The sequence below is a fragment of the Cydia amplana genome, chromosome 23, assembly GCF_948474715.1.
Source record: "Cydia amplana chromosome 23, ilCydAmpl1.1, whole genome shotgun sequence".
Lineage (NCBI taxonomy): Eukaryota > Metazoa > Arthropoda > Insecta > Lepidoptera > Tortricidae > Cydia > Cydia amplana.
Window position 1 is genome coordinate 9154936 of NC_086091.1, and position 25472 is coordinate 9180407.

Consider the following 25472-nt stretch of genomic DNA (forward strand, 5'->3'; position numbering starts at 1 on the left):
TTTTTGGGGTTCCCCATACTTCGAACTGAAACTCAAAAATTTTTTTTTCATCAAACCCATACGTGTGGGGTATCTATGGATAGGTCTTCAAAAATGATATTGAGGTTTCTAATATCATTTTTTTCTAAACTGAATAGTTTGCGCGAGAGACACTTCCAAAGTGGTAAAATGTGTGTCCCCCCCCCCTGTAACTTCTAAAATAAGAGAATGATAAAACTAAAAAAAATATATGATGTACATTACCATGTAAACTTCCACCGAAAATTGGTTTGAACGAGATCTAGTAAGTAGTTTTTTTTTTATACGTCATAAATCGCCTAAATACGGAACCCTTCATGGGCGAGTCCGACTCGCACTTGGCCGCTTTTTTCTGTAGCTGACTGTACGTACATTGGTACAAAATAATATAAATAATCGTTTAGTAACTGAAGTACTCAAGATAATTAGGTTTAACTAACATAGGCAACCGTGTGGTCCACATTTTTATCTCTGTAAGAATATATAGATTATGTCAACTATTCTAGTTACGCATATCACCGGTATTGTGACGCGCTTCCATCCATAAATGGGTCAATATAATATTCTAAGTGTTTATACACACAGTATTCCGGTCACAGACTAGAGTCTAGAGAGACTCTAAGAGTTCTTACCGTGAACATTGAAAACTGAATTTTTCAATAAAATAATGATATTGATTTTTGACATTGAATTTTCGATGTTCGTGATAGGCTCTTAAGGTTCCGTCACACAGGCGCGTTTTCCGGACGGGGCATGAGCTGCTTTTACATATAAAACGCTCAAGCCCCGCCCGGAAAACGCGCCTGTGTGACGGAACATTTAGACTGTATTATCCAGCGTTTTGGAAATCACTTCATAAGCGGAGTCTGGTTGATAGTCTGTGAGTGTGAGCTTAAGTTATACTAATACCAGTAATTAACAGTAAAAAAAAACTAAATTGTATCAGAACATGACGCGACCATGTGTGGTGCTCAATAATTTCAGGGCAATATTGGCTTTATGTACATGTAATTAGAGTTTAATTTCGAAGTAGTAGAGAGCCACCACACGCGTTGGTATTGTAGTCATATATTCAACGTTGCTGCAAAATTAATTGATTTCAAGTTCAAGTTTCGTAAGTATTCAATTGTAGACTGTAAACTTGGAATTGGAAATACATAGTAGAAAAAGTGATTGATTTTTTTTCGTATGTATGAATAGCCAGTGTGTATGATTTCTATCACAGAACACAAAATTACTACCTATGTACATCTGTGAGTACTATTGTAATAAGAGGTGTTCTGTGGAGCAGTAGGTGACATTTCTCTATCATGATTTTCCAGCTACTAGCGTTATTAAGTAAATAAAATAAATCACAATCAAAACAGTTTATCCGTTAAATGTAATTGACAAGTTATTACGGGTTCTTGAGGTAAGAAACACAACCAACTATCACGTTTATATAAATTTAATTAAAAACTAGTGTTATACTAAGTAAGATACAAATTAGCGGATGAGATCCTTAAGTCTAATTATCTTAATCTAAGTTTTGTTAGGCGCCAGGAGGGATTTTCTACAACATCTGGAACCCTGCCTATCCAGTTGCCACCGGCTAGCGACGTAAAATGAATTCTGAATAGTCCTCGGTCCAATCGTTATATGACATCAAATTGTAACCCGGAACTTGAAGGGCATGTCCAGAGGCTAAAACAATTGCACTCATTTAATTCTATTGTAATGCCTATAGTGCTTAATTACAGATTCTGTTTTTAGCTTAATAATAGCACTTACCCCTTCGCCGTATAAAACACAAACAAATTGCAAAAAATGTCTATTAATTACACAGGTAAAACACAGGTTTTACATTTCAATTATGCTCGAATTTGCATGTCATTTATACCATTTTGGAGGGTAAACTTAACACATAACATCGCCGTTTCTACATCGGTGTGAACACATCTAAGAGATGAGCGGGAATGGCCTACGACCCGAGACGGTTGTTATTTTAAAGTCATGAATCTAAACTGCAGTATGGAATACAAACTTAAAAATAAATAAATAGAAAAAGATACTACACGAGCCGGGGATCGAACGCTCGACCTCTTGCACTAAAGTCTCATCGTCGTACCGCTGGTCCAGCGAGTCATTAAGAGAGCTGCTGAATTATGCCATGGCATTCGACTAGCGATATAGATATACTTAAGCCATTGAAAACTCGACCTTATGTCGATTAGTTAGAGATCAAATTCCCAAAGCTAATAAATTAACCATTATATATGCCCTCTCCCTCTTGAAAAAAAAAAAATCCTTCTTTTTTTTTTTTTTTTTTTACATCTTCAAATCTTTTGCATGCCACACTCCAATATCTTTGCCATATGCATTATTAAGACGATAAACGTTCTCTGATAATTTTGCTGTAATAACGGCCTTTTCAAATTTAGGAGCTAACTTCGCCTTGAACTTTTTTTGAGCGTTCGACAAATATTTTGTTCTACGTAATACCACATCTCCCACCTGAAACTCACAACGCCTTCTAGTTTTGTTGTAATACCCTGTACTGCTTTCGTGTGCCTTTTTTAAGCGTTCCCGCACCACGGCGAATACCTTGCGCCTGTGTTCTAGTTCATTTATGTAATTCGTTACATCTGGATGTGGCGGCATATTTTGTGCATCTGATTCATCTCCAAAGTTGACCGTGTGTGGGTTAGGAACTGCCGTTTCGCGGCCATAAAATAGGTAAGAGGGTGTATATGTCGTAGTTTCATGCCTAGCTGTCCTAATGGCATTGCCAAATTCCTGCAAATGTACATCCCACTCGTTGTGTTTTTTTGCCGTAGTATATGATGCTATCATAGTCCCTATGACCCTATTCACGCGTTCTGTGGGATTTGCTTGGGGATGGTAATTCGGGGTGTACCATATCTTCGAATTATATCTAACCGCCAGATCCTTAAATAAATGTGAAACAAATTGCTTACCATTATCACAGATTATGGCTTGGGGTGCTCCAAATAACAGAAACTGTTCCTCCAGGATTTCACATATTTTTTCAACCTTTCCGGTTCTCAATGGGAAGAGTAGTGTAAATTTACTGAACCAGCACGTAATAACCAGTAGCATCGTGTTACATTTCTTACTTTTTGGAAATGGTCCCATCAGATCTAATGACAGTACTTGCCAAGGTCCTGTAGCGTCTCTGTGCTGGCCCATTAGACCATAGGGTGCCTGTTGAGACACTTTATATTTTGCGCAAGTCTCACAGTTACTTACATATGTTTTAACCTCTTGTAACATATTTGGCCAGAAATATTTCTGTTTAATTTTAAAATATGTTTTACGAACCCCCAGATGACCTGCTGTGGGCTTGTCGTGACATTCGTTAAATACTTCTTTCCGTAAGACTTCTGGTACCACTAATTTCCAAGCACTTGACTTTGGGTACAACTTCAAACTCATCTTCTTAAATAATTGCCCCCCAGACACCTTCCAATCTGATGCTTCCGTACTGTCACTAACCTGTTTCACCTTATCTCTATACCATTGATCTTTATGATGATCTAGTATTTCTATATTATTTATTTCAGAAATTACTTTGGATCTTGATAACGCGTCTGGGACTGTGTGACTTTTACCTGGTTTGTGAATGATGTCGAAACTAAACTGTTGAAGCTTCATCGCCCATCTGGCCAGTCTACCGTGAGGGTCCTTCATTTTGTGCAACCACTGCAATGCACTATGATCTGTTATGACCGTAAAATGTGTACCGTCGATATATGGCCTAAATTTGTCGACCGCATACACCACACTCAGCAACTCCCTTTCAGACGTAGAATACCGACATTCTTGATCCGTAAGTTTCCTGCTCAAATACGCCACTGGTTGCTCTACATCGCCCTCCTTTTGACACAATACAGCTCCTACGCCCGTGTTTGAGGCGTCACACTGTATAATAAATGGCTTAGAATAGTCTGGGCATGTCATTACTGGCGTTGTTGTAAGTAAGGTTTTCAACCTGATAAATGCTGCTTCGGCCTCTTTATTCCAGTCTAGGAGCTTTTTCTTATTGCCTTTTGTTAAGTCGTGAAGTGGCGCTGCTATTGTTGAAAAATCTTGTACAAAGCGCCTGTACCAACTCGCTAGCCCAATAAAACGCTTTAGTTCTCTAAAGGTCTTAGGTCTTTGGAAGTTCAATATTGCCGATACCTTCTCAGGGTCTGTCCTTAACCCATCCTTGTCTATGACATAGCCAAGAAATCGTAAACTAGACCGAGCAAATTGACATTTTTCAACATTAATTGTTAACTTGGCCCTTTGCAAAGTGTTCATTACCTTCCTCAACAGGATCAAATGTTCCTCAAAATCTGCTGAGCATATCACTATGTCGTCCAAGTAAGACCACACCTTATCTTCATTAGAGCAAAAAAGAATATCCATTAGTCGTTGCTGGGTTTGAGAAGCATTCACCAGGCCAAATGGCATGACTTTGAATTGAAACAGGCCTCTGCCTGCTATCGCAAATGCAGTTTTCTCTTTACTTCCTTCTGACAGGGGTATTTGCCAGAAAGCTGACTTCAAATCAATAGTGCTTAGATATTTTGCATTTCGAAGGCTATCTAGGATATTAGTCACTCGTGGCAGTGGATATGTGTCCCTCTTTGTTACCTTATTTAATTGCCTGCTATCTAAGCACAACCTGTTCTCCCCGTTGGGTTTTTTAACTATGAGTACAGGCGAGCACCATGCACTAACCGAGGGCTCAACTACATCTTTAGAAAGCATGTCATCCAATTCCCTCTCGATTTCTTTTTTTATCACCGGAGAAAAATTGTACTGCTTTTGGTGGATTGGCTTTACCTCCCCTGTATCTATTGTGTGATCTAACATATCCGTTCTTCCAAGATTACCTGTCCCAATTGTTCGTTTCATCTCGTCTATAATATCCGCCAACTGTGCTTGCTGATGTGTTTCTAAGCATTCTCTGGAAATCACCGCACTATCCCTTAGTGTCAAAGACTCTACTGCAGTTTGATCTAACATAAGTTCGCTTCTAAACTTTATTACAATTCCAAATTGAATAAAAAAATCTCTACCTAATATCAGATTTTGTTTCAAAGTTGGCATAACTAAAATCGGGATGACTTTGTACTGGTTATCAAACTTGCATGGAACATGGAATATCTGAGTGATATCGTGATTTTCTCCTCCCGCTGTGGATGCCTGCACATTGTTAACTTTAACAGGCCTCAATCCTAGGGAACTTAAAATTTCTGCATATGTCTCGTTAACTACTGTCCGACTTGCCCCGCCATCTAGCATGCCAATCAACTGCACCTGCATAATATCTACGTATACATATGTCCTGTTATCATTTTCCTTATTGACTAACACCGGACACATTTCCCTATGTCCCTGCGAAAAAAAATTTCTTATTACCAACAACCATTCCTGCCACTCTGTATTTTTATCATGGGGTAAGTTTACTGGGCAGGTTTTGAAACTTCCCCCGGAGCGTTTCCCTTTGTGCATTTACAATCCTTTGAAGAAATACCAAAACGTCCGCAACGATAACAAAACAAGCGTTGTCTTGGTATAGTGCAATCTCTGAACAAATGTCCAGCCTCACGGCAGTTCCAGCACCTCCTTTGAGCCACCGGCGGTTCCACCTTTGTTTTTGACATATGAACCAGCTCACTGACCTCCGTAACCCCAGAAGCGACCTGTGGTAGTTTATAAGCTAAGTCTGGTTCAAGCAAGTTTTTAGGTACCTGAGGTTCCTTAAAATTGTCGCAATGTATCTTGGTTCGCTCTACCACCCGCAATACATTAAATAAATCCATAAGTGAAGAAAAATCATCTCTACAAACTGCTCGCTGGTAGTAGGGTTGAATGTTACGTAGTATTATCATGATTTTTTCTTTTTCCGTGATCTTTGTAGGTAGTCTGTTAAACATATTTTGCATAATTGAAATGTAAATCACCACCGATTCATCTCTGCCCTGAGTTCTCGCTTTAATTTCCGTCAGCAACTCCTCTTGATAAAACGGTGGCTGAAATGTGCGTTTGAGAAGGATCACTAACTCTTCCCAACAAGTGGCATACTCCTTGTTAGCCCTATACCATATCAACGCGTCACCCTCAAAGAAATCTATCGCACACCTCCATAGATCGTCATCAGACGCATTTCTTGCTTCCTTAAGTTCACTGACCCGCTCAATAAAGGCGTTTACACTCGAGGTATTGCTCCCTGAAAACTTTATTCCCCATTTTGCGATTGGCACAAGCTTACGTGTGGAAAAGTCTTCATCGAGGGTAGATGTTCGTATGAGTTTATCTCTGCTACTCCCCGCCTTCCCCAACTGACCTTCTCTAATGTCTATACCTTTATTAACCCGTGCCTCCTCTTCCACCTGCTTGGTTAGGCCTACCTCCTTTGGCTTAGATGTGCCTTCTCTTTCGCTGTCTAACTTTACTATAATCTGCTGCCCTACGTCTCCTAATGTCTCCTGCAGCACTTTCTTGTCCTCTTCTGTTAAGTCTTCATTTTCTGTCAAATCATCTTGTTCCTCCAACTTACCTAAGAGGGAGTATGCTTTTTGTGTTAATTCTGCCTGCCACTCATTTTCAGCTTCTGAACCAGACGATACGAGACTTAACCTGTTAATAACATGATATAATCTGGACACCAACCTTTTAAATAAATTTCGGTCAGGCTTCCCTACGACTTCTGTTATATAATTGCTCAAAACTGTTAACTTCGATGCACATGTTTGTAATTCGGCGGTTACTTTGTCACTGACCCCTAACACCGTCTTATTACCTGTCCCGGAGGCCCCCGACGTATCACCTAACATGAGTTCTCTGAGAAGCTTCTTCAATACCGGTACAGAACTTTTAATGGTAACCCCACGGCACGCAAGTTCAAATTCCAGCTCATCTTTTAGTAAAAAGTTCGGATCCATATTCACTAATTATCTTAAAATTATTTATTTCCACAAACTACAACTCGTCCTTACTGCCTAATCAGGAACATAAGGGGAAAAAAAACCGTTAAAAAATCATGAGAAAGAAAGAAAAGAAATAAAATTATAAGCGGTAACGCACTACGAGTTTTACAACACTACGCACTATGATATCATTAATTATAATGGTATATAAACGTTCAATTACTTACAAAGCTATTTTCATGTTAAACTTATTCATATATGTTATTTGCAACCAAAACAAAATATCAAAAAAAAACAATAATAATTAACCTTTTAAGCACTATGATACGAACACAATGTCTAACACTAACGTAACCTCAACCCGTATCTTGTTTTTACGTTGGGCGCTATTTATTACGGGTTCTTGAGGTAAGAAACACAACCAACTATCACGTTTATATAAATTTAATTAAAAACTAGTGTTATACTAAGTAAGATACAAATTAGCGGATGAGATCCTTAAGTCTAATTATCTTAATCTAAGTTTTGTTAGGCGCCAGGAGGGATTTTCTACAACATCTGGAACCCTGCCTATCCAGTTGCCACCGGCTAGCGACGTAAAATGAATTCTGAATAGTCCTCGGTCCAATCGTTATATGACATCAAATTGTAACCCGGAACTTGAAGGGCATGTCCAGAGGCTAAAACAATTGCACTCATTTAATTCTATTGTAATGCCTATAGTGCTTAATTACAGATTCTGTTTTTAGCTTAATAATAGCACTTACCCCTTCGCCGTATAAAACACAAACAAATTGCAAAAAATGTCTATTAATTACACAGGTAAAACACAGGTTTTACATTTCAATTATGCTCGAATTTGCATGTCATTTATACCATTGCAATTTCATCTCCATTTTGGAGGGTAAACTTAACACATAACATCGCCGTTTCTACATCGGTGTGAACACATCTAAGAGATGAGCGGGAATGGCCTACGACCCGAGACGGTTGTTATTTTAAAGTCATGAATCTAAACTGCAGTATGGAATACAAACTTAAAAATAAATAAATAGAAAAAGATACTACACGAGCCGGGGATCGAACGCTCGACCTCTTGCACTAAAGTCTCATCGTCGTACCGCTGGTCCAGCGAGTCATTAAGAGAGCTGCTGAATTATGCCATGGCATTCGACTAGCGATATAGATATACTTAAGCCATTGAAAACTCGACCTTATGTCGATTAGTTAGAGATCAAATTCCCAAAGCTAATAAATTAACCATTATATGAAAATATCACATGAAATTTGCTTCATGAAGGATCTCGCGCTAAAGCTCTCGGGTCGCTTGCTTACTAAATTACAAAATCCCGTGAAAGTGTTTATAGTTACGGTTATCAGTGCACCCCAATTATAAAATATTTACGTGTACAAGTGCGTTAATCTGTGTGCGGTCCGTGCCTGCGCAAGCCCACCGTGACGATCGTAGGTGCGATCGCTGCTTCATCAGCGGTCCAACGTCAAGACGCGGTGTCTGTCGTCCCCGCCTACACCACGGCCAAACTTGGTGAGATCGCTCCGAATCTGCTTGCTCATAGGCTAAAGGCGCCCATCAGGCCCTAAACCTATATCCCTACCCTAGGTAGGCAACCTAACTACGACTAAAGCTAGGCCCATAATACTACCCTAATCTACATAATAACTAGACATATTTTGACAGGTCTACTCTTCGATAGCCGCTTGTTAATCCTAAAGAGCCTTAAATAAGCGAATAAATAACATAGGAAGGCACACATATTTACCTTCAACCGACTACCAATTGTTGGATAGTACTCCATAAACGGTATAGTATATAGATCAAGTATTGCACATAGTTTTCCCAGCTTTAATTTATACCAGCACCAACAGGCCACTGTTGGCTTCTACCGACTCATATCGTTTTAGGTATAAAAGGAAGGCAGATCACTTACCTACCAGTTGATTTCAGTTATATCTAGTTTCATCTACCTAGTCTATTATTAATAACGCCTTATTTTGCCAGCCTTAATTCCAGTACCTCTAGCCTACCACCATCGAGCTAGCTTTGGCCCAAAGCGCGATTATTTAGTAGGAAAGCTGATCTCATAGCCAATTTAGTCCGTTTTTATTATTCACGAATTTAGTTTGGTGCCATTGTTCAATATTAAATGATATCCTGAAATGGTAAATTATCCTACCTTAACAAGATATCAATCGTATAGGTACAGAATAATATATATATGTTGTATTCCAGAGAATCAATTATCATAAAACAAACTATATCGTAACTACTTACATATAACAAGAACGATCTTTAGTATTACCTAGGTACTTTACTCACAATAACCCGAAGGCATATTGCTCCCCGTAAAGCCCGAAATATCCACATCTGCCGCTCAAAAAAAAAAAGGGATTTCTCTCTGCAACTAGTTGAAACAATACCAACGCAACTTATTTGTAAAAGAGTACACATCTGGCACTATTCATAGTAGTTCTACAAAATACGGTCCTTAAAGCTTTACGTGACCTATTTACCTAAAAAAAGGTATAATTTTGCTTTGTAATAAAAACGTCAAGCTTCAAAATTAGGTTATTTTATGTTACAATTTTCTTTCACGGAAAAAAGAAATGTTTGCTCATAGAGCACACCCTACTTGCTGAAGATCAATGCGGGGAAGACCGGCATATAAAATTGATTACTCGTATTTGTATTGTTACGTCGCTCAGACACATTCAGAAAAGATAAGCTTCACTCCTGCTCTACCGACAATAGGGTATTTGACTACTAGTCAAATCAGTTTCTGTTTTCGAATTGTCAAAACGATTTTGTTACTATGGAATTCATATACACCTTTATCGTTTTATACGGGTTTTAAAATAGAAATTGTGTCTACAAATAACTGCTGTCTACGTTTCTCTATTAATCTTCTGATGCACTATTTCATGCAGAGAGACACACATAGTACACGAAGACAGATGTAACAACAGGCGGTCTTAACGCTAAAGAGCGGTCTCTTCCAGACAACCTTTAGGTACCGACCTTCTGTAAGTAGGGTAGGTAAACCTGTAGTTAAACGCAAAAGGTGACAGTTCCGAACAACTGACAAGTCGATCTCGTCCGGCGGACTGGTACTGGTAATCAGTGGGCCCCTTCATAGATGGTCTTCACCAAGTTCTGTAAGATTCATACGGCAATGTAGTCTGTAGGTAGTCATTTTGAAGGTGTATAGCCATTGAGCCAATTATATTACAAAAGAGATAATCCGAGGATAAGGTTCGACTACAAACTAAAATGCAGCCAAAAAACTTGCAATAAAAATACTGTCTGTGTTCCAAAAATTGCCATTTCTTGGCGCATTGTTTCTGGATGGTCCTTGTAATCACTGGCATAGGTAGGTACTCGTAGATGAGTTCGTTTTCTAAGTTGGCAATGCATTTGGTATGTTTGGAATGCGAAGGTTCCACAAAATAACTCTTGTTTTTATTTTTATTGCCTACAAGCTTTTTATTAACTTGTAATGTACGTATGTATGTTTGTGTGAGTCAAATCTTGCAAGTTAAATTGGACCCACTTCCCGACTTCCAACGAAGCGGAAAATTTGCACACATATGTAAGTCGGGTGACAATGCAATATTATGTTATGATACCGTCGAGCAGATTTTGTCTATAGGAACTCTGTGATAAAACAACGAAACCTAATTGTGTTTGGGGTTTTTAGAATTTTCTCGATGAGTATTAGTTGCCTGTGGAGAAAAAAGTACAGTCAGCGATAAAAGCTTGTACCAAAAATGAAAATTTTGCTAAAAACTTATTAGGTAAATACATCAATTGTGTCACGTTACTCACGTTTCAAGTAATATTATTGGAATTCTTGATATTTTTAGTATAGTTGTACCTCTTTATTATTTAGTAAGTGTACAATAAAATTGTTTTCAATAACAGTATCGGACTGTGACGTCACACAGCTGGAATAACAAACAGTGAACGCACGACCAACATTCTCGGTTCTAAAATAATGGCGAGTGAATTGCAAATTTAATTGTATCTTGTTAATTCCATAATAATGTTATAAATCCTCTTGAAACTTTAATGACATAATTTTACAAGCTTTTATTTAGTTTCACCTGTCCCGTTGTCTGTCTGTCGGTCTGTAATCAAATCTTGCGTAAATTTGATCCACTTCCCGGTTTCCGATTGAGCTGAAATTTTGCATGCATGTATAAATCGGATGACCAAGCCAAGCGGACCCCAGGCTATCTCATTCTACCGCATGGCTGCGTCCCTTGGAGCGGCCGGCGATGGTCCATTGTGTACTGGGGCCTTAACACAATTAGGTTGCGTTGTTTCATCACAGAGTTCCTATGGCCACCTCCTGTCTCCATCATCAGATCAGCTCTATGTCATAATAATATTGCATTGTCATCCGATTTATACATCATCATCTTCCTCGCGTTATCCCGGCATTTTGCCACGGCTCATGGGCGCCTGGGGTCCGTTTTGACAACTAATCCCAAGAATGGATGTAGGCACTAGTTTATACCAAAAGTATATTTTTACTTGAATGAGTTGACAACTTGTTTATTTACCCAGTTACACACTTACGGTAAGCGTAACAGCGAGGTATTTTTAGGGTATTCTATTTACGTGCTCTAGCCACCTGCGATAATTATGTTAGAGACAAGGCAAGGCTAATGATCTACATTAGTTTCCTATAATTGAAATTATAAAATATTGTCATCAGAAATCTTGGTTGTCTTTAACGGTACGTTGGTGAAGTTAAACTCGTTAACTTAATATGTACCTAAAGGGGCCCACTGATTAACAGTCCGCCGGACGATATCGGCCTGTCAGTTAGAACAAAAAGTTGACAGGCCAATATAGTCCGGCGGACTAGTAATCAGTGGGCCCCTTAAGTTGCAATTGCAATTTCGACTGCGGGTAAATTTCAACTAATCGAAATATCTTCCATGTTTTACATTATTAACTAGAGTGCCATTATATATACATAATAGTCAACATTTCTTTGGACATTTAATATCCATACGAGTATATAGCAGAGGAAAAAATGAATTACCCTTTTTAAATGGATGGGAAGAAACTTAAGCCCGAACCACACGAGGACTTTAAACATATAAAACAAATAGATAATACTTACTTATATACGAGAATTTTGTAAAATCATCTCACTTACCTCATTACATTAGTCACATTAGTGTACCTTTGCATCATCGTGACGTCACGTCATCAGTCATCAAAGGGGCTTCCTTACTACTAGTACAGTGACTTGCAATAATATGTTACTCTTCGAAGGCCGCAAAAATATGTGACACGCTCTTATGGCTCTACATATAAGTTCGTGTCAGATATTTTTGCCGCCTTCGTTGTGTAACATATTATTGCAGGTATACTTTTAAACATCCTGGAGGGCAAGATTAAGGGTAAAAGATGCAGAGGAAGGCCCAGGATCACATATCTCAGCCAAATAAAAGATATTATAGATAGATTTCTGTCGTGTCGTACGAGGGAGTCAAAAGGCTGGCCCAGCAAAGAGAAGATGGTGGCGATTACTCCATCGACAAGAGCATAGCTCTTAAATATTGTTGATGACCTATGTACCTTATTACAAAGCCCTAAGGATCGCCATTGGTCAGTTAAGTGTTGTTTTTAGTTCGCATTGATATGAGTCACGGCAGACGCTTGCAGACGAGCCGCCATCCTCGAAATGTCATCGTACGGAAAGTGGTCTAACTACCGGGGCAATTTACATCGAGGATGTGATTTCTATATGACACAAGTTGACGTCCCACATTTCGATTTCGATGTGACGATGAGTGTATCAATATGGTCAAATAATAATAAAAAACCGGCCAAGTGCGAGTCGGACTCGCGTTCCAAGGGTTCCGTACTTTACCCAATTTTAACAATGTATTTTTTATGTGGAACGTGAATGGAATGTCTTTATAAAACCCGTAGGGATTGGATCAAAAACTACGTAATTAAGTCCGACTCACGCTTGACTGCACATTTCTAATAGGTTTTCTTGTCATCTATTTTGTGTATTTTTTCAAAATGTTAGAATGGTCGGACAGACAGACGCACGTGTGATCCTATAAGGGTTCCGTTTTTTGCTTTTGATGTCCGGAACCCTAAAAATGGTGAGTGTCGTGGAACACTCGGTTGGAACGAAGTTAAAATCAAATCAAATCAAATATCATTTATTGTCAGGCAACTAAGGCCCATAGATACATACCTTCCAAACTAACATACATATAATAATAAAAATCTTATAAGCTAAAAATTATTTCGCCGACACGGTGGTTTTCTGGTGTGTCGCATGTTCCGGTGTAGGATTTGGCAGATTCCCACGGAACCGCCGAAACACTACACCCTTCGGCCAGAAGTCCGCGCTGGTGATGGTCTCCAGCAAGCAGCGGCCGCGGCACGCGCACCACGAACGAGGTGAAGTGCACGTAATGGCGCGATCACAGCTGGAACACTTTCAGCTCGTACCGGATCTTCTTGCGAACATATTCCACCACATCATCAGCCGTGGCGGAAACGTGCAGGCGCGATATATATAGCGCCATACATGCCAAAAAAAAGAAAGGCTGGTGGTGTGTTCATGCTCATGCACTTTGTTTTGTTTTGTTGTTCTGTTCTCATTAGTCTCATTACCAGTGATCGGAATTGGTAGTGCCATTTCACGGGACTTCGGTGCGTAAGCTTAGTATGGATATACCTTTTCACCCCGGGTTTTCATATTACCTACTTCAATAGGGATGATGACACATGTTGAATTTTATAACAAAATATAGTAAAATAGATAGCAAATGAGCAATTTAAAATAATAATGTGGATATTACAATAAAATACGGAAATGTTACAAAAATACAGGACCTGAAAGTTTCGAAATTTAAGTTTTTTTTAACTTCCAAAAACGATAAAAGTAAGGGTACCAGTCGATTCCTTACATTTTATCCAAAAAATATTGTATAGCAACTATATACATATAAACGCAATATTTCACGGACAAAAACGCAATTTTCTTGTTTTGCCCATACTTCAAGATGGGATCTCAATGACCTTGACGTCACGTTCACTTATCCTTTTGTGAGGGCCGTTTCGCGAGTGAAGTGCGACTGTCGGACTTTGACTATAATTTCTGACTTTTGTGTTGCTTTAATGCAATGGGTCCCATATAGACATTTTATCCTAAAATAAATCCGATCGATTGATACCATAAATGAAAATTAGTCATATAGCCTATTAAAGACATGCCAAGAAATATTTTCGTGAAAAAATAAGAGTCTTGGAATCCCGAGTCTTATCCATGTTAAGTACAATGTTTGAGGTCATTCACCCCAAATGACACTACCTATTCCGATCATTGCTCATTACATATTTCGCACTAGTATGGCTTGTGACGGCAAAATATTATACTTTTTCGCCTAGCCCCCATCCGCAAACCGACCGATAAGGAACTTTTCCAAAAAAACATTTATGCTGCTTACTAGTACAAATGTACGACAAACACCTTGATTTCACAGTCGGAAATGACCAAACTTCTTTATAATAACTTTATACTCATTTCAAAATCGCGTGCGTTTATATTTTTTTTATAATTACTTTAATTGAACGGTTGTGCAACGATTATACTTGTTTTAATTCATTAATTTACTCCAAATTATGAAGTAGTTGAGTGAAAAGTATAATTATACAATTAGATATTATAGGTAAGGAAATCAATATCCTCATAATATTGTTTATTAACCTTAATTTTATAATTTTAAAAACTTAAATAGTGTATAATAAAACGATACGTGACGTATACGGAACCTTGATTGTTTTTTAAGAACTTTAAGAAAAGAAAGCAAATTCAAACTTACTTTTTGATGTCAAAATGATATAATTTTGTTATGATTAGCGCGCGCATTTCATTCATACTGTTCCTACATATATTGGAGACTTGGCCTTTACTAGAACGGCACAAGCAGGAACTGCGTGTCACGGAAATGAAGATGCTGCGGTGGATGTGCGGAGTTTCACGCAAGGATCGCGTCCGAAACGCCCACATCCGGGGTAGTCTTGGCGTCCGTGACATCGCTGACAAACTGCAAGAGTGCCGCCTTCGTTGATATGGCCACGTCTCGCGCAGACCGGCAAGTTACGTGGGTAACAAATGCCTGGCCATGCCGCCTCCTCCCGGTACGGGAAGAAAAGGCCGGCCCAGGAAGCGATGGCTTGATGTCGTTAAGGAGGACATGCGTGCCAACGGACTCACCACCAGGGACGCCGAAGATCGGGCAAAGTGGACACGAAGGAGTCGGAAGGCGGACCCCGGGTCCTCGCGCCCCGCGCGGGGGCACAGCTGGGATTGACGCCAGGATGATGATGATGTTCCTACATATATTGGCGCGAGCGAGACTCACGGACGAATGATAAGTATGATAACAAAAAAACCGGCCAAGTGCGAGTCGGACTCGCGCACGGAGGGTTCCGCACCATCAACAATAAATAGAGCAAAACAAGCAAAAAAAACAAGCAAAAAAAAACAAGCAAAAAAACGGTCACCCATCCAAGTACTGACCCCGCCCGACGTTGCTTAACTTCGGTCAAAAATCACGTTTTTTGTATGGGAGCCCCACTTAAATCATTATTTTATTCTGTTTTTAGTATTTGTTGTTATAGCGGCAACAGAAATACATCATCTGTGAAATTTTCAACTGTCTAGGTATCACGGTTCGTGAGATACAGCCTGGTGACAGACGGACGGACGGACAGCGGAGTCTTAGTAATAGGGTCCCGTTTTTACTCTTTGGGTACGGAACCCTAATAATGACATCATTTAGATACAATTTTGACATCAAAATTTAAGTTCGAATAGGCCTCAAGATCGCGCGTAACCGTCCCTTTGCGTGAATGGGTTGTGTATTTTTAGCTTAATTACAAAGAAAGGAAAAAGACCGAAAGTATCACATCCTCTTAAGTGGCCGGGAGCGAGTTTTAATTCCTTTTCATCTATTTATTTATAGCGCTTTTATGAAATCGTTTAACAAATGATACGACATTTTTAATCGGGGAAAGAATTAAATAGAAAGTCGCTGGGCGGAAATTTGCTCAAAATGTGTATACATCAATTAAGAAGTTGATTATTTATTTAAATTATATATAATATACCACACATAGTATTTATTTATTATTTAAGTATAGATATGCGATTTCGATGACCAACGCCCTACCGTATTTCTACAAAAAAAATTACCATAGACCTAAAAAAATATGACGGAAATTGCAGTGTCATTAATGAAATAAAAAAAGATGTAACTGATATATTTACGAGTAAGTCCCACACTTGATATACGAGTCTGTCATATAAGTGTGTTTCATGTTCACTCAAATTTAATTTTATGTTAACAAATGGGTATGTTAGTACGACGTCTTATATAGGTACATAATACATCAAGTGATAAAAATGTAATCATAATGCGCTTATTTATATCGTAAAAACTGTGAAAGTATACATCCACTAATTACCTAATTAGTGTAATGAGACTAATGGGCCAGGTTACAGTAAATGATCTAACTTGCCAACTATGACTAACGTCACTACGTCACTTTCACTTTGGTGACCTTGCCTTCGTGACAATGCCTCGAACCGGATTCTTACAACAGTTAGGTACTTGTTTGTTATTGTTATTGTTACGCTGTTTCAACATAAAATAGGTAAACCTTATAAACTGAACATAGATGTCAAATATTAAAGAAAAAATGACGAATCCCACCAGTGGTGAAGGCCGGATTCGAACCGGCGTATTTAGCAATGCGGGCTAACGCCTTGAACCCCTTGGCCACCCCGCCACGGTGGAACCCGTCCCAATTTCCCGACTATATGCCATCTTACTAAGACTAGGCGTCTTTGACCAACTCTAAGGGCAAGCAATATGCGCTTGCACCTCTTATCTATACGAATTCCTTACGGAATTACAATTTATAGCGAGAGAGACTGGTGCTGTCATCTATACACAACTTTGGGAACCGACAAATTATTTTATTAAATATTTTGATTTGTGTCTTTTAAGTAGTCACACTACTTACATATAAATTATAAACCATGTTTTATATCCCAGAATTCCCAGATTAGCAGAAGAACTCGACTGTACATTATGGTTTTGGCTCTCAGGTACATAGGAATTCTCTCGAATTCCACATTCTCTTTCCACCGTTGCATTGTTTATAAAATGGACATGGACCATTATAAGCCTAACCCCCCCGGTCACACATAGTTGTCCAGAATTCAGGGGTCAAATTAAACTAGATCTTGAAGACGAGTGTAAACCAGTTAACAAATAATGAGGCAAGATTGAGCGCCGCCACTTAATCCAATTACAGAGGAATCCGATCCTACGTTTAACGTGGTTAAGGTGTTTCCGTCACGCTTATCATCTCTCTCGCTCTGATAAAGTGTTCAACGGTAAAGCTCCAAGGCGCGTAGCCAACGTGTCAATCGCTTACGCTCCGTACCGATCGAAACGCAACTGTCACTGTCGCACTAATATGGAAGAGTGATAGAGAGACACAAAGCGATTCGATGGCATAGCGATAGCAATTGTCACCTTGGCTAGGCCGCCAGATCTCCCGAACGCACATAATATTTTAGCAATAGCGGGGCAATTTAGACTGCGGGATAATTTAAAGTAATCGAAATATCTTCCATGTTTTACATTATTAACTAGAGTGTCATATATGTCCAGATAGCCAAAAGGATGTGTTGTGTGTAACTCTAGTTAATAATGTAAAACATGGAACATATTTCGATTAGTTTCAATTACCCCGCAGTCTAAGTCTATATTGCCCCCCTGCACCTTACTTGATCTTAGGAAAGCGGACAGAATATATTATAGGTGACCTCAAATCACCTCTAGGGACATAGGAGAGTAACTCTGTTAGTGATAAAATCCGGTGCTCAGTCTTCGAAATGTCAATGGTCAAGAGTGCAAATAATATGCACTTGTTTGGCTTTACTACAAGCCACGGCTTCTTTAGTTTACGTTTACTATCAGCTCGGAATTTAACATCGTGTAAATAAATAAACGTCTAGTGAATGAGTATCATTAGTTAGTCATACTATGCTACATTTGACTAATACCCTTACTCCAGTTTAGACTTATGAATAACTGCTTTAAGACTCGACTTAGTTTTTATAACTCTTACAAATAAGTCGAAATTCGATCGAGATATTTTCAACTTGTTAGAGTAGAGACTCGAGTCCTTTCCAAAGAATGTATTATTTGTGTAAGAATGAGTAGAATTAAGAATTTGCAGAAACTTCGAGTCTTTGTTTGACTGTGTTGGTTTATTTCTTTATTTGTATGGAATTATGAGTCGTTATACAGTTTTGTTAGGAATGTACCTAGGTTTGATCAATGATCAGATACGGAAACCCGTGCCATTTGGAAGGTAAGCCTACACAGGTAATTGGAGCAATTACTCATTAGCGTGTTTGTTCAGTTAATGTAAAGGGAGTCAGTCAGTACCAAACATATATGCTTACATTCTAATTGATTTGTTACCCTTTTGTGTTGCCCAATTTAAGGGATATTGTTAAATAGATGGAACCTTTTTCCAGATTACGATTGCATTGATTACGGGTTTTAATTTACATTCTGCTGATTTAATAGACAGAACGAAGTCAGATATCAGTCCTAATATCTGGGAATATTAAAACTCAAAAATGCGCGTTTTCCCAGAGATAAGACATAGTTAGATAGATTTTTCGTCCCTCAAAACCCCTATATAGCAGATTTCATCGAAATCGTTAGAGAGAGCCGTTTCCGAGATCCCCGAAATATCACTACATAGTATAAAACAAATACAACACACAATACATAGTATACATAAATAAATATACAAGAATTGCTCGTTCAGTGGTATAAGATAAGATATATATCAGCGAAATAAACTGCAAAATCAAACGATCGATTACATCGCCCCGCAACCCCATCGCCCAGACAGTATTTACTCAACTTTAGGCTGAGTGTCAACAATCCGACTAAAAGTCTAGACGGAAGACACCAATTACCACCCACGGAGCATTGACAACCTTGTCGTAAAACTATAAGGTCTACATTTAAGTAATATCTGTCGCGTCAAGTTGAATCAAACGGCAGGTCATTGTTTCGAAGCTTTTGTATTGTATGTCTGTCTGTATCGAGCGGGTCTTTGTGGTGAGTGTTGGTGTAGATTTTCCTCGTTTGTGCCAGTTGGCTAGTTTGATCTGATAGCATCACACTATTCATAGAAACAGGTGATACATTTTATCATAGATTTACACCACACGCACTGGGGGTCTCTTATATTCTCAAGAGTGCAATTTTATTGATAACATACCTATTTCAAAACCATATTTCTATATATTATTCCGACATTGTAATTATTTCAAATTGTTTATTTATCAGATGTTCTACTAACCGCTGTCTTCCTTAATCGATCGACTCCTACTATAGGTAGTAGACCTCTATCTACTGTAAATTTTCTATTTTTTTACACAATTAGAAGATTCCAGGTTTGAATCCTGGCAGGGTCGTCATGTGAGGTAGATTTAGACAAACAACTGCTTGCTATGACATTGGCATAATGCGCGTCAAATGATACATGTGTAGCCTTTTATACATGTGACGTTATTTATGAAAAGGGACCTTATTGTCGATGGCGCTTACGCCATTATTAACGATGCTTCGATATAAATACAATGCCGCGCGACGCTGTGCGGCGTAAGCGCCATCGACAATAAGGTCCCTTTTCATTGATAATGCCCCATATACTCTAACACTGTATATGTGTGGGATCTGGGTATTAGATATGAGCGCCGATAGGCATTTAGCCGGCGGCGGCGCGCCGGTCAAAATTGGTCGGCGGCGGCGGCGAATCGGCGGCGTGGCCTTGAAACACCTTCGATTAATGAAAAAAGAATTCAAACCAAAATTTTACCGAAAAAACATGTTTTTGCTGTAAGAAAGTTATGAAATAAATGCATTTTTTATTTTCAAGGTTAATTTATTGAATAATGGTACGAAAAAATTTTATATCGTATTAACTGTGGATAAGCGGTATCGCGCGGCATCAGAGGCGGTCTTAATCTTGGCGAGGCTCTGGCTGGAAGATCTTAGCGAGGCCCTTATATTTTGTGCTAAGTTAAAAATTGCGGATTGATTGTATCAGGGAAACGTCTGTCGACAGTCCAAAGAAAATTGAGTTCCCTCATTAACCAATATCGATTCATCAAAACCGATTTATGTCAAGTGAGGCCCAACGCCGAGCTCCATGTAACACCGAAGACTTGATTTCGACGCCTCCCAATCCCAATGCGAGGCCAGAGGATGCAGGTAAGCATATAGCTAAGAATCGAACGCCAAGTGTATGCTTTAGTGTTGAGTCGCTCACTCGTGAGGCACCTCATTTGTACCACTCATTTTGTTAATTTGTCGCAGTACTTCGTACCGCAAAAATGTCTTACTTCACTCCTCTATTCATTTTACTTGATTCTAAAATTATCTTTCCCCTAAAAGTTCTATTCTTAACCTCCAGAATTGCACTCCAATTAAATGTTACTATTTATTTATTTATAAAGGAAGTGATGAATACATAAATATGTATATACATTAAATATTTTTGTCGCCGTTGGAATTAATGGAATAGTCGACGCTGAAAATATGCTAGTACCTCACCTCATTTGAAGTAAGACATTGTAACACCTCATTTTAGAAAATGAGGTACTCATACAAACTCATTTTAAATTGATGTCCTACCCATCACTAGTATGCTTGGCTGACGGCCGAACGCCTGGAGCGCCGATTGCGGCGCGCTTCTGTGCGAAGCCGAGCTACAAGAGAGCAGAGCGAGGGCGCAGGCCGATAAAGACTGAAGCCATAGTGTTAAAGATCTGGAGCTTTCCTGCGGGCGCATTCGTGTGACGCCAAAGGCCGAGCTGCAATGGAGCTAAGATCGGATAAGGACCAATGCTTAAAACAGGCCGAAATATTGATATTAAATAATTTCGTTTCCCCAAGACTAGTAGCGCGGTCACTACACATATAAGTTTGCATTTGCCTTCGATATTTTTGAATTATATGGGCCTAAAATACCTTTTGAATGCCTATAAACTATTCGAAGTGGCGCCGTTAATGATCTAAACTCGATTAAAAATATATTATCTGATTCTGAGAGCAGTAGTAACTACCAAGGTCACGCCGATGCCACGCCGATAGCGCAGCGTCGGCGGCGGCGGCGCGAAAATTTTGTCGGCGGCGGCGGCGCGCCGGCGCGGCGCTCATATCTACTGGGTATAGCACAGACTACAAGTAGTGTGTATAACGGTGTACTTATGAAAACTTCGAAAACGAGACAAAGTATAAAACAAAAAAAAACGGTCGTTAACTAGGTATTTATAGACGAAATCGTCCCTTCACAGAACAAATAGTTCCTAAGAATCCTAAGGGACTTCATTAAATAGTCCCACCATCCCCCTACGCCCTTTGTAGCGGTCAGCCATCGGCCCAATTCCACTGAAATTGGGTCACTTGGAGTTTTCCCCTCAAAACCGATTGGTCAGACATACTAAAGCTGCAGGCAAAAATAAACCTTAAAATTAACACGCAAAAGAGTTAAGTTTTTGTACAGGCTGTCGGACACTTACGTCAAATTTAGAAGAGTTTATCTGACAATTTGTAGACCTACAGTATACGATTATTACCTATACGATTAAAACATCAGTCAACGCTTCGATAGCACTGGACATACGCTTTAACGCTTCTAAAGCGTGATAAATGTATTTATTTAGTTATTCGGTCGGCAGTTGTGACAATTATGTAAACATGGTGCTTGATGATGTTCATAATATGTCACATGTTTATGTAAAATTATTCTAATTTGGGGTTGGGAATAAACGGGTGAATTTGGCAAGCGCCTTTTATACAGTCCGCTGAAGGTTTAAACGGTTTCGTGCAGTCAACACTTGGAGGATATAACCAAACGGAGTAGCCATTAACAGGCGTTCCCTTAAGGCTTGGCCAAACACAGAGCGCGACGCAGCGCCGCGTCCGCGCGACCGCGGCAAATGCTAACAGGTTACCGACGTCAAACAGACTGCGTCCCGCCGGTATCACGCCCCGCTTCTGTCGCGCCCCGCGCCGCGCGGCCCGTTGCGTCCGCGCAGCGCTGCGCCGCGCGGACGCGGCGGGACGCGCCCCGCCGCGTCGCGCTGGGTCACATCAGTCGGATCGGACGTTAGGCAGCGAGCGGTGGCGCGCGGCCGCGCCGCGTTCGCGCGCGCGAAGAGGGCGCGTTGAGAGCGCGGTCCGCGCGCGCCCTGTTTGAACCAGGGATGTTGCGAACATCCGCATCCGCAACCGCGGAACTTCCGCATTATTTTCAACATCCGCATCCGCATAAAATCGATGCGGAGCTTATGCGGATGCGGATGTCGAACAAGTCGGTACAGGAACGTCTTAGCGGCGGCGTAAGTGCTAGGTAATTTCGTCATTACCTATAACGAAATCGTCTAGATCCAGAAAAGTCGGCGAAGTTACTGTTTATTAAATATAACGCACCTATATTCTTGCTCAAATACTAAAAGTTTCGTTTTTTTTTAATAAAAATATACTAAAAATAAGCAGCAAAGCGGTGGTGGCCGAGTGGATATGACGTCCGACTTTCAATCCGGAGGTCGCGGGTTCAAATCCTGGCTCGTACCAATGAGTTTTTCGGAACTTATGTACGAAATATCATTTGATATTAACCACTAGCTTGTCGGTGAAGGAAAACATCGTGAGGAAACCTGCATACATCTGCGAAGAAATTCAAAGGTGTATGTAAAGTCCCCAATCCGCATTGGGCTAGCGTGGGGACTATAGCCCAAGCCCTCTCGCGCATGAGAGGAGGCCTGTGCCCAGCAGTGGGACGTATCAGGCTCAAATTATTATTATTATTATTTATACTAAAAATGTAATATTTGACGTTTTCTAAGTACCTAATCTTGACATCCGCATCCGCATCCGCGGATGTGAGCCTTTAAATATCCGCATCCGCATCCGCATCCGCGGATGTCAAAAAATCTGCATCCGCAACATCTCTGGTTTGAATAGTCATCGCGTCGGCATCACGCGGCGCGGACGCGGCGTTGCGTCGCGCTCTGTGTTTGGCCAAGCCTTTATGTCGAAACTCTATGACCAAAGGTCATACACATTGTATGGACTGACGTTTATCTGACATGGTTATTTTTACGTTACTACATACTTTTTAAGCCTATAAAGTGCCCTACACTGTTGTGAAAAGGCGTAGACTTCCATTCCTCTCAGTTTATCGCAAAAATCTGGATATCTCTAAACAACATTTATCCTCAGTTAACTATAAATACCTATATGATATAGATTATATTATATCCTATACCAAATTAAATCTAATCTTTCACTTTTCATGTTTTACACTTACCAATTGAAATAATTGAGCACGGGAAGCGTGTGGAAGGGCCACTGGTCCAAACAATCTAATCATCGGCCCCGTTGGTGGTCAAATGGGTCACTCAGTCACCCTTGCGCTGAGTAAAAATGGACACTAGAAAAATATAACATTAGGTAATATAGGTATAGACTCGGTGTACCGCTAACTTTACATTTTTCACGAACCCATCCGTACTAATATTATAAATGTGGAAGTAACCCTGTCTGTCTGTTACCTCTTCACGCTTAAACCGCTGAAACGATTTAAGTAGATGAAATTTGGTATGGAGATTGTTTGAGGCGCAAGGAAGGATGATAGAGTATGATGATTGATATAAAACAATCATACAATACAATACAATACAAATGCATTTATTTCATTACTTTTTACATCAGCCATCATCAATCATCATCATTATTCCACGTCAGAAGGGTTTCTGACAAAAGTAACCAGTAAAATGACGGCGATTGAAGTTGTCCCTACTGTTTTTAACACATTCAGTGCCGAAAACCCGACTATCGGGTATTTTACGAGTTCGTACCCAGGCCGGACGACCCGATAGTCGGGATCGTGGTACTACAGCTTTATATGACGACATTTTTGTGGCCTGGCGCGGATGTCTTGTTTGGCTGGGTGGCAATGAATGTGTTAACATACTTACATGTGATCAATAGATAGTAAACAAATCATATCAATGCAATATTGTGCCGAAGTAAAAAATCTTTGCCTAAAGCAACGTGTCATCATAACTATAACTCGCTGCGCGTCAACATCACAATCCGACATATCATAAGCCTTACTGCACACACATAAGGCTCACCTATGCTCAGTAAAGTTTACAGTTAGCCGCGGCGAGTTTGGTGCTAGCCTAATTAGTATCGGGTCGGAGACCTCTCAACTCGTCCGACACTGCCCAAGAGAACGGAATATTGTGCTTTAGAATTTTAATGTAAAATGGCATTTTTACTAGAGATGCCCCGAATAGTGGTTTTGGCCGAATACCGAATATTCGGCCCCTCGCGGCCGCAGCGCCGAATATTCGGCATGACATGCGAACATTTTGAGTCACAAATTATGAAAACTCAGCCAACGTTTGCTAAGATATTTTTGTTGAACAGAATTAATGAATGTACATAGAGTCTGCAAATCAGGACCATGACATGATGACAAGAATAAAATATTGTATAATCAAGAAATGCTCAAAAAAGGGTCTTCGTATTTAATAACTTACCCAGAAAACATTATAATTATTAAATATATGTACCTAGTTTTTGGTAATTTTATTGTGTAATTGTTCTTTTAAGGTAGGTGCAACAGATATTCGGTATTCGGCCGAATAGTAGGCAACATTCGGCCGAATACCGAATATTCGGCAAAGTGGCCGAATACCGAATAGTTGCCGAATATTCGTGCATGGCATCTCTAATTTTTACGAGCTTTTATTTAGTTTCACCTGTCCCGTTGTCTGTTTGTACCAAATTTCTCTAATTAATTAGATTTTCCACGGCATTATAAAAATACCTACTGGAATCGGCAAGTAACTAAGTGGCAATGTCATAATTGAAAATATGACAGACAGACTTTGTTGTGTTCACGACGGTGCAAAGTTAGCACAGATGGACTCCACTTACATACTTTTGTGTACAGTCACCATCAGATATATCGGAGCGGCCGTGGTACTCAGAAATATCTGCGCGCACATGCACACGCACGCGCATAAACACGCACTCTAACGCCCTGACAATAGAGTCGTGTTCAGATATTTGTGAGCACCTTGGCCGCTCTGATATATCTGATCGCGAATGGCGACTGTACTTACCCAATATCGAGGTTGCTTTAACAATTAGTTTCTCATTAACTGTAGGTCGTTTCGGCAAGTTTCACATTACTAGTTATTATTACAGGTTCCTCTCGGGTTGCTATTAAACCAAATTGCTTCCTATTGGAACTCGGAACAATGTGTCGGCCTTACAGATCCTGCCACTAGATGGTGCGTCAGGCCTTGTTCATGTTTTCAGATGATTAAAGCAACATCTCTG

General features: G+C 39.8%; 2 protein-coding genes across 2 annotated transcripts in view; one reads left to right on the forward strand and one right to left on the reverse strand.

Moving 5' to 3' along the window:
• LOC134658858 (mitogen-activated protein kinase kinase kinase kinase 5) overlaps nt 1–25472 on the forward strand; it is an 80716-nt gene that overhangs the window by 7950 nt on the left and 47294 nt on the right. The window lies entirely within an intron of this gene.
• On the reverse strand, nt 2543–7020 carry LOC134658678 (uncharacterized). The gene is made up of 2 exons (XM_063514331.1): nt 6086–7020; nt 2543–3881 (listed from the first exon to the last, which is right to left on the reverse strand). Coding segments are annotated over exons 1-2 (873 nt in total). The 5' UTR covers nt 6957–7020; the 3' UTR covers nt 2543–3879.

Excerpts from the sequence above, each read along its gene's own strand:
- LOC134658678 (XM_063514331.1), bottom strand. The coding sequence starts at position 6,956 with ATGGATCCGAACTTTTTACTAAAAGATGAGCTGGAATTTGAACTTGCG.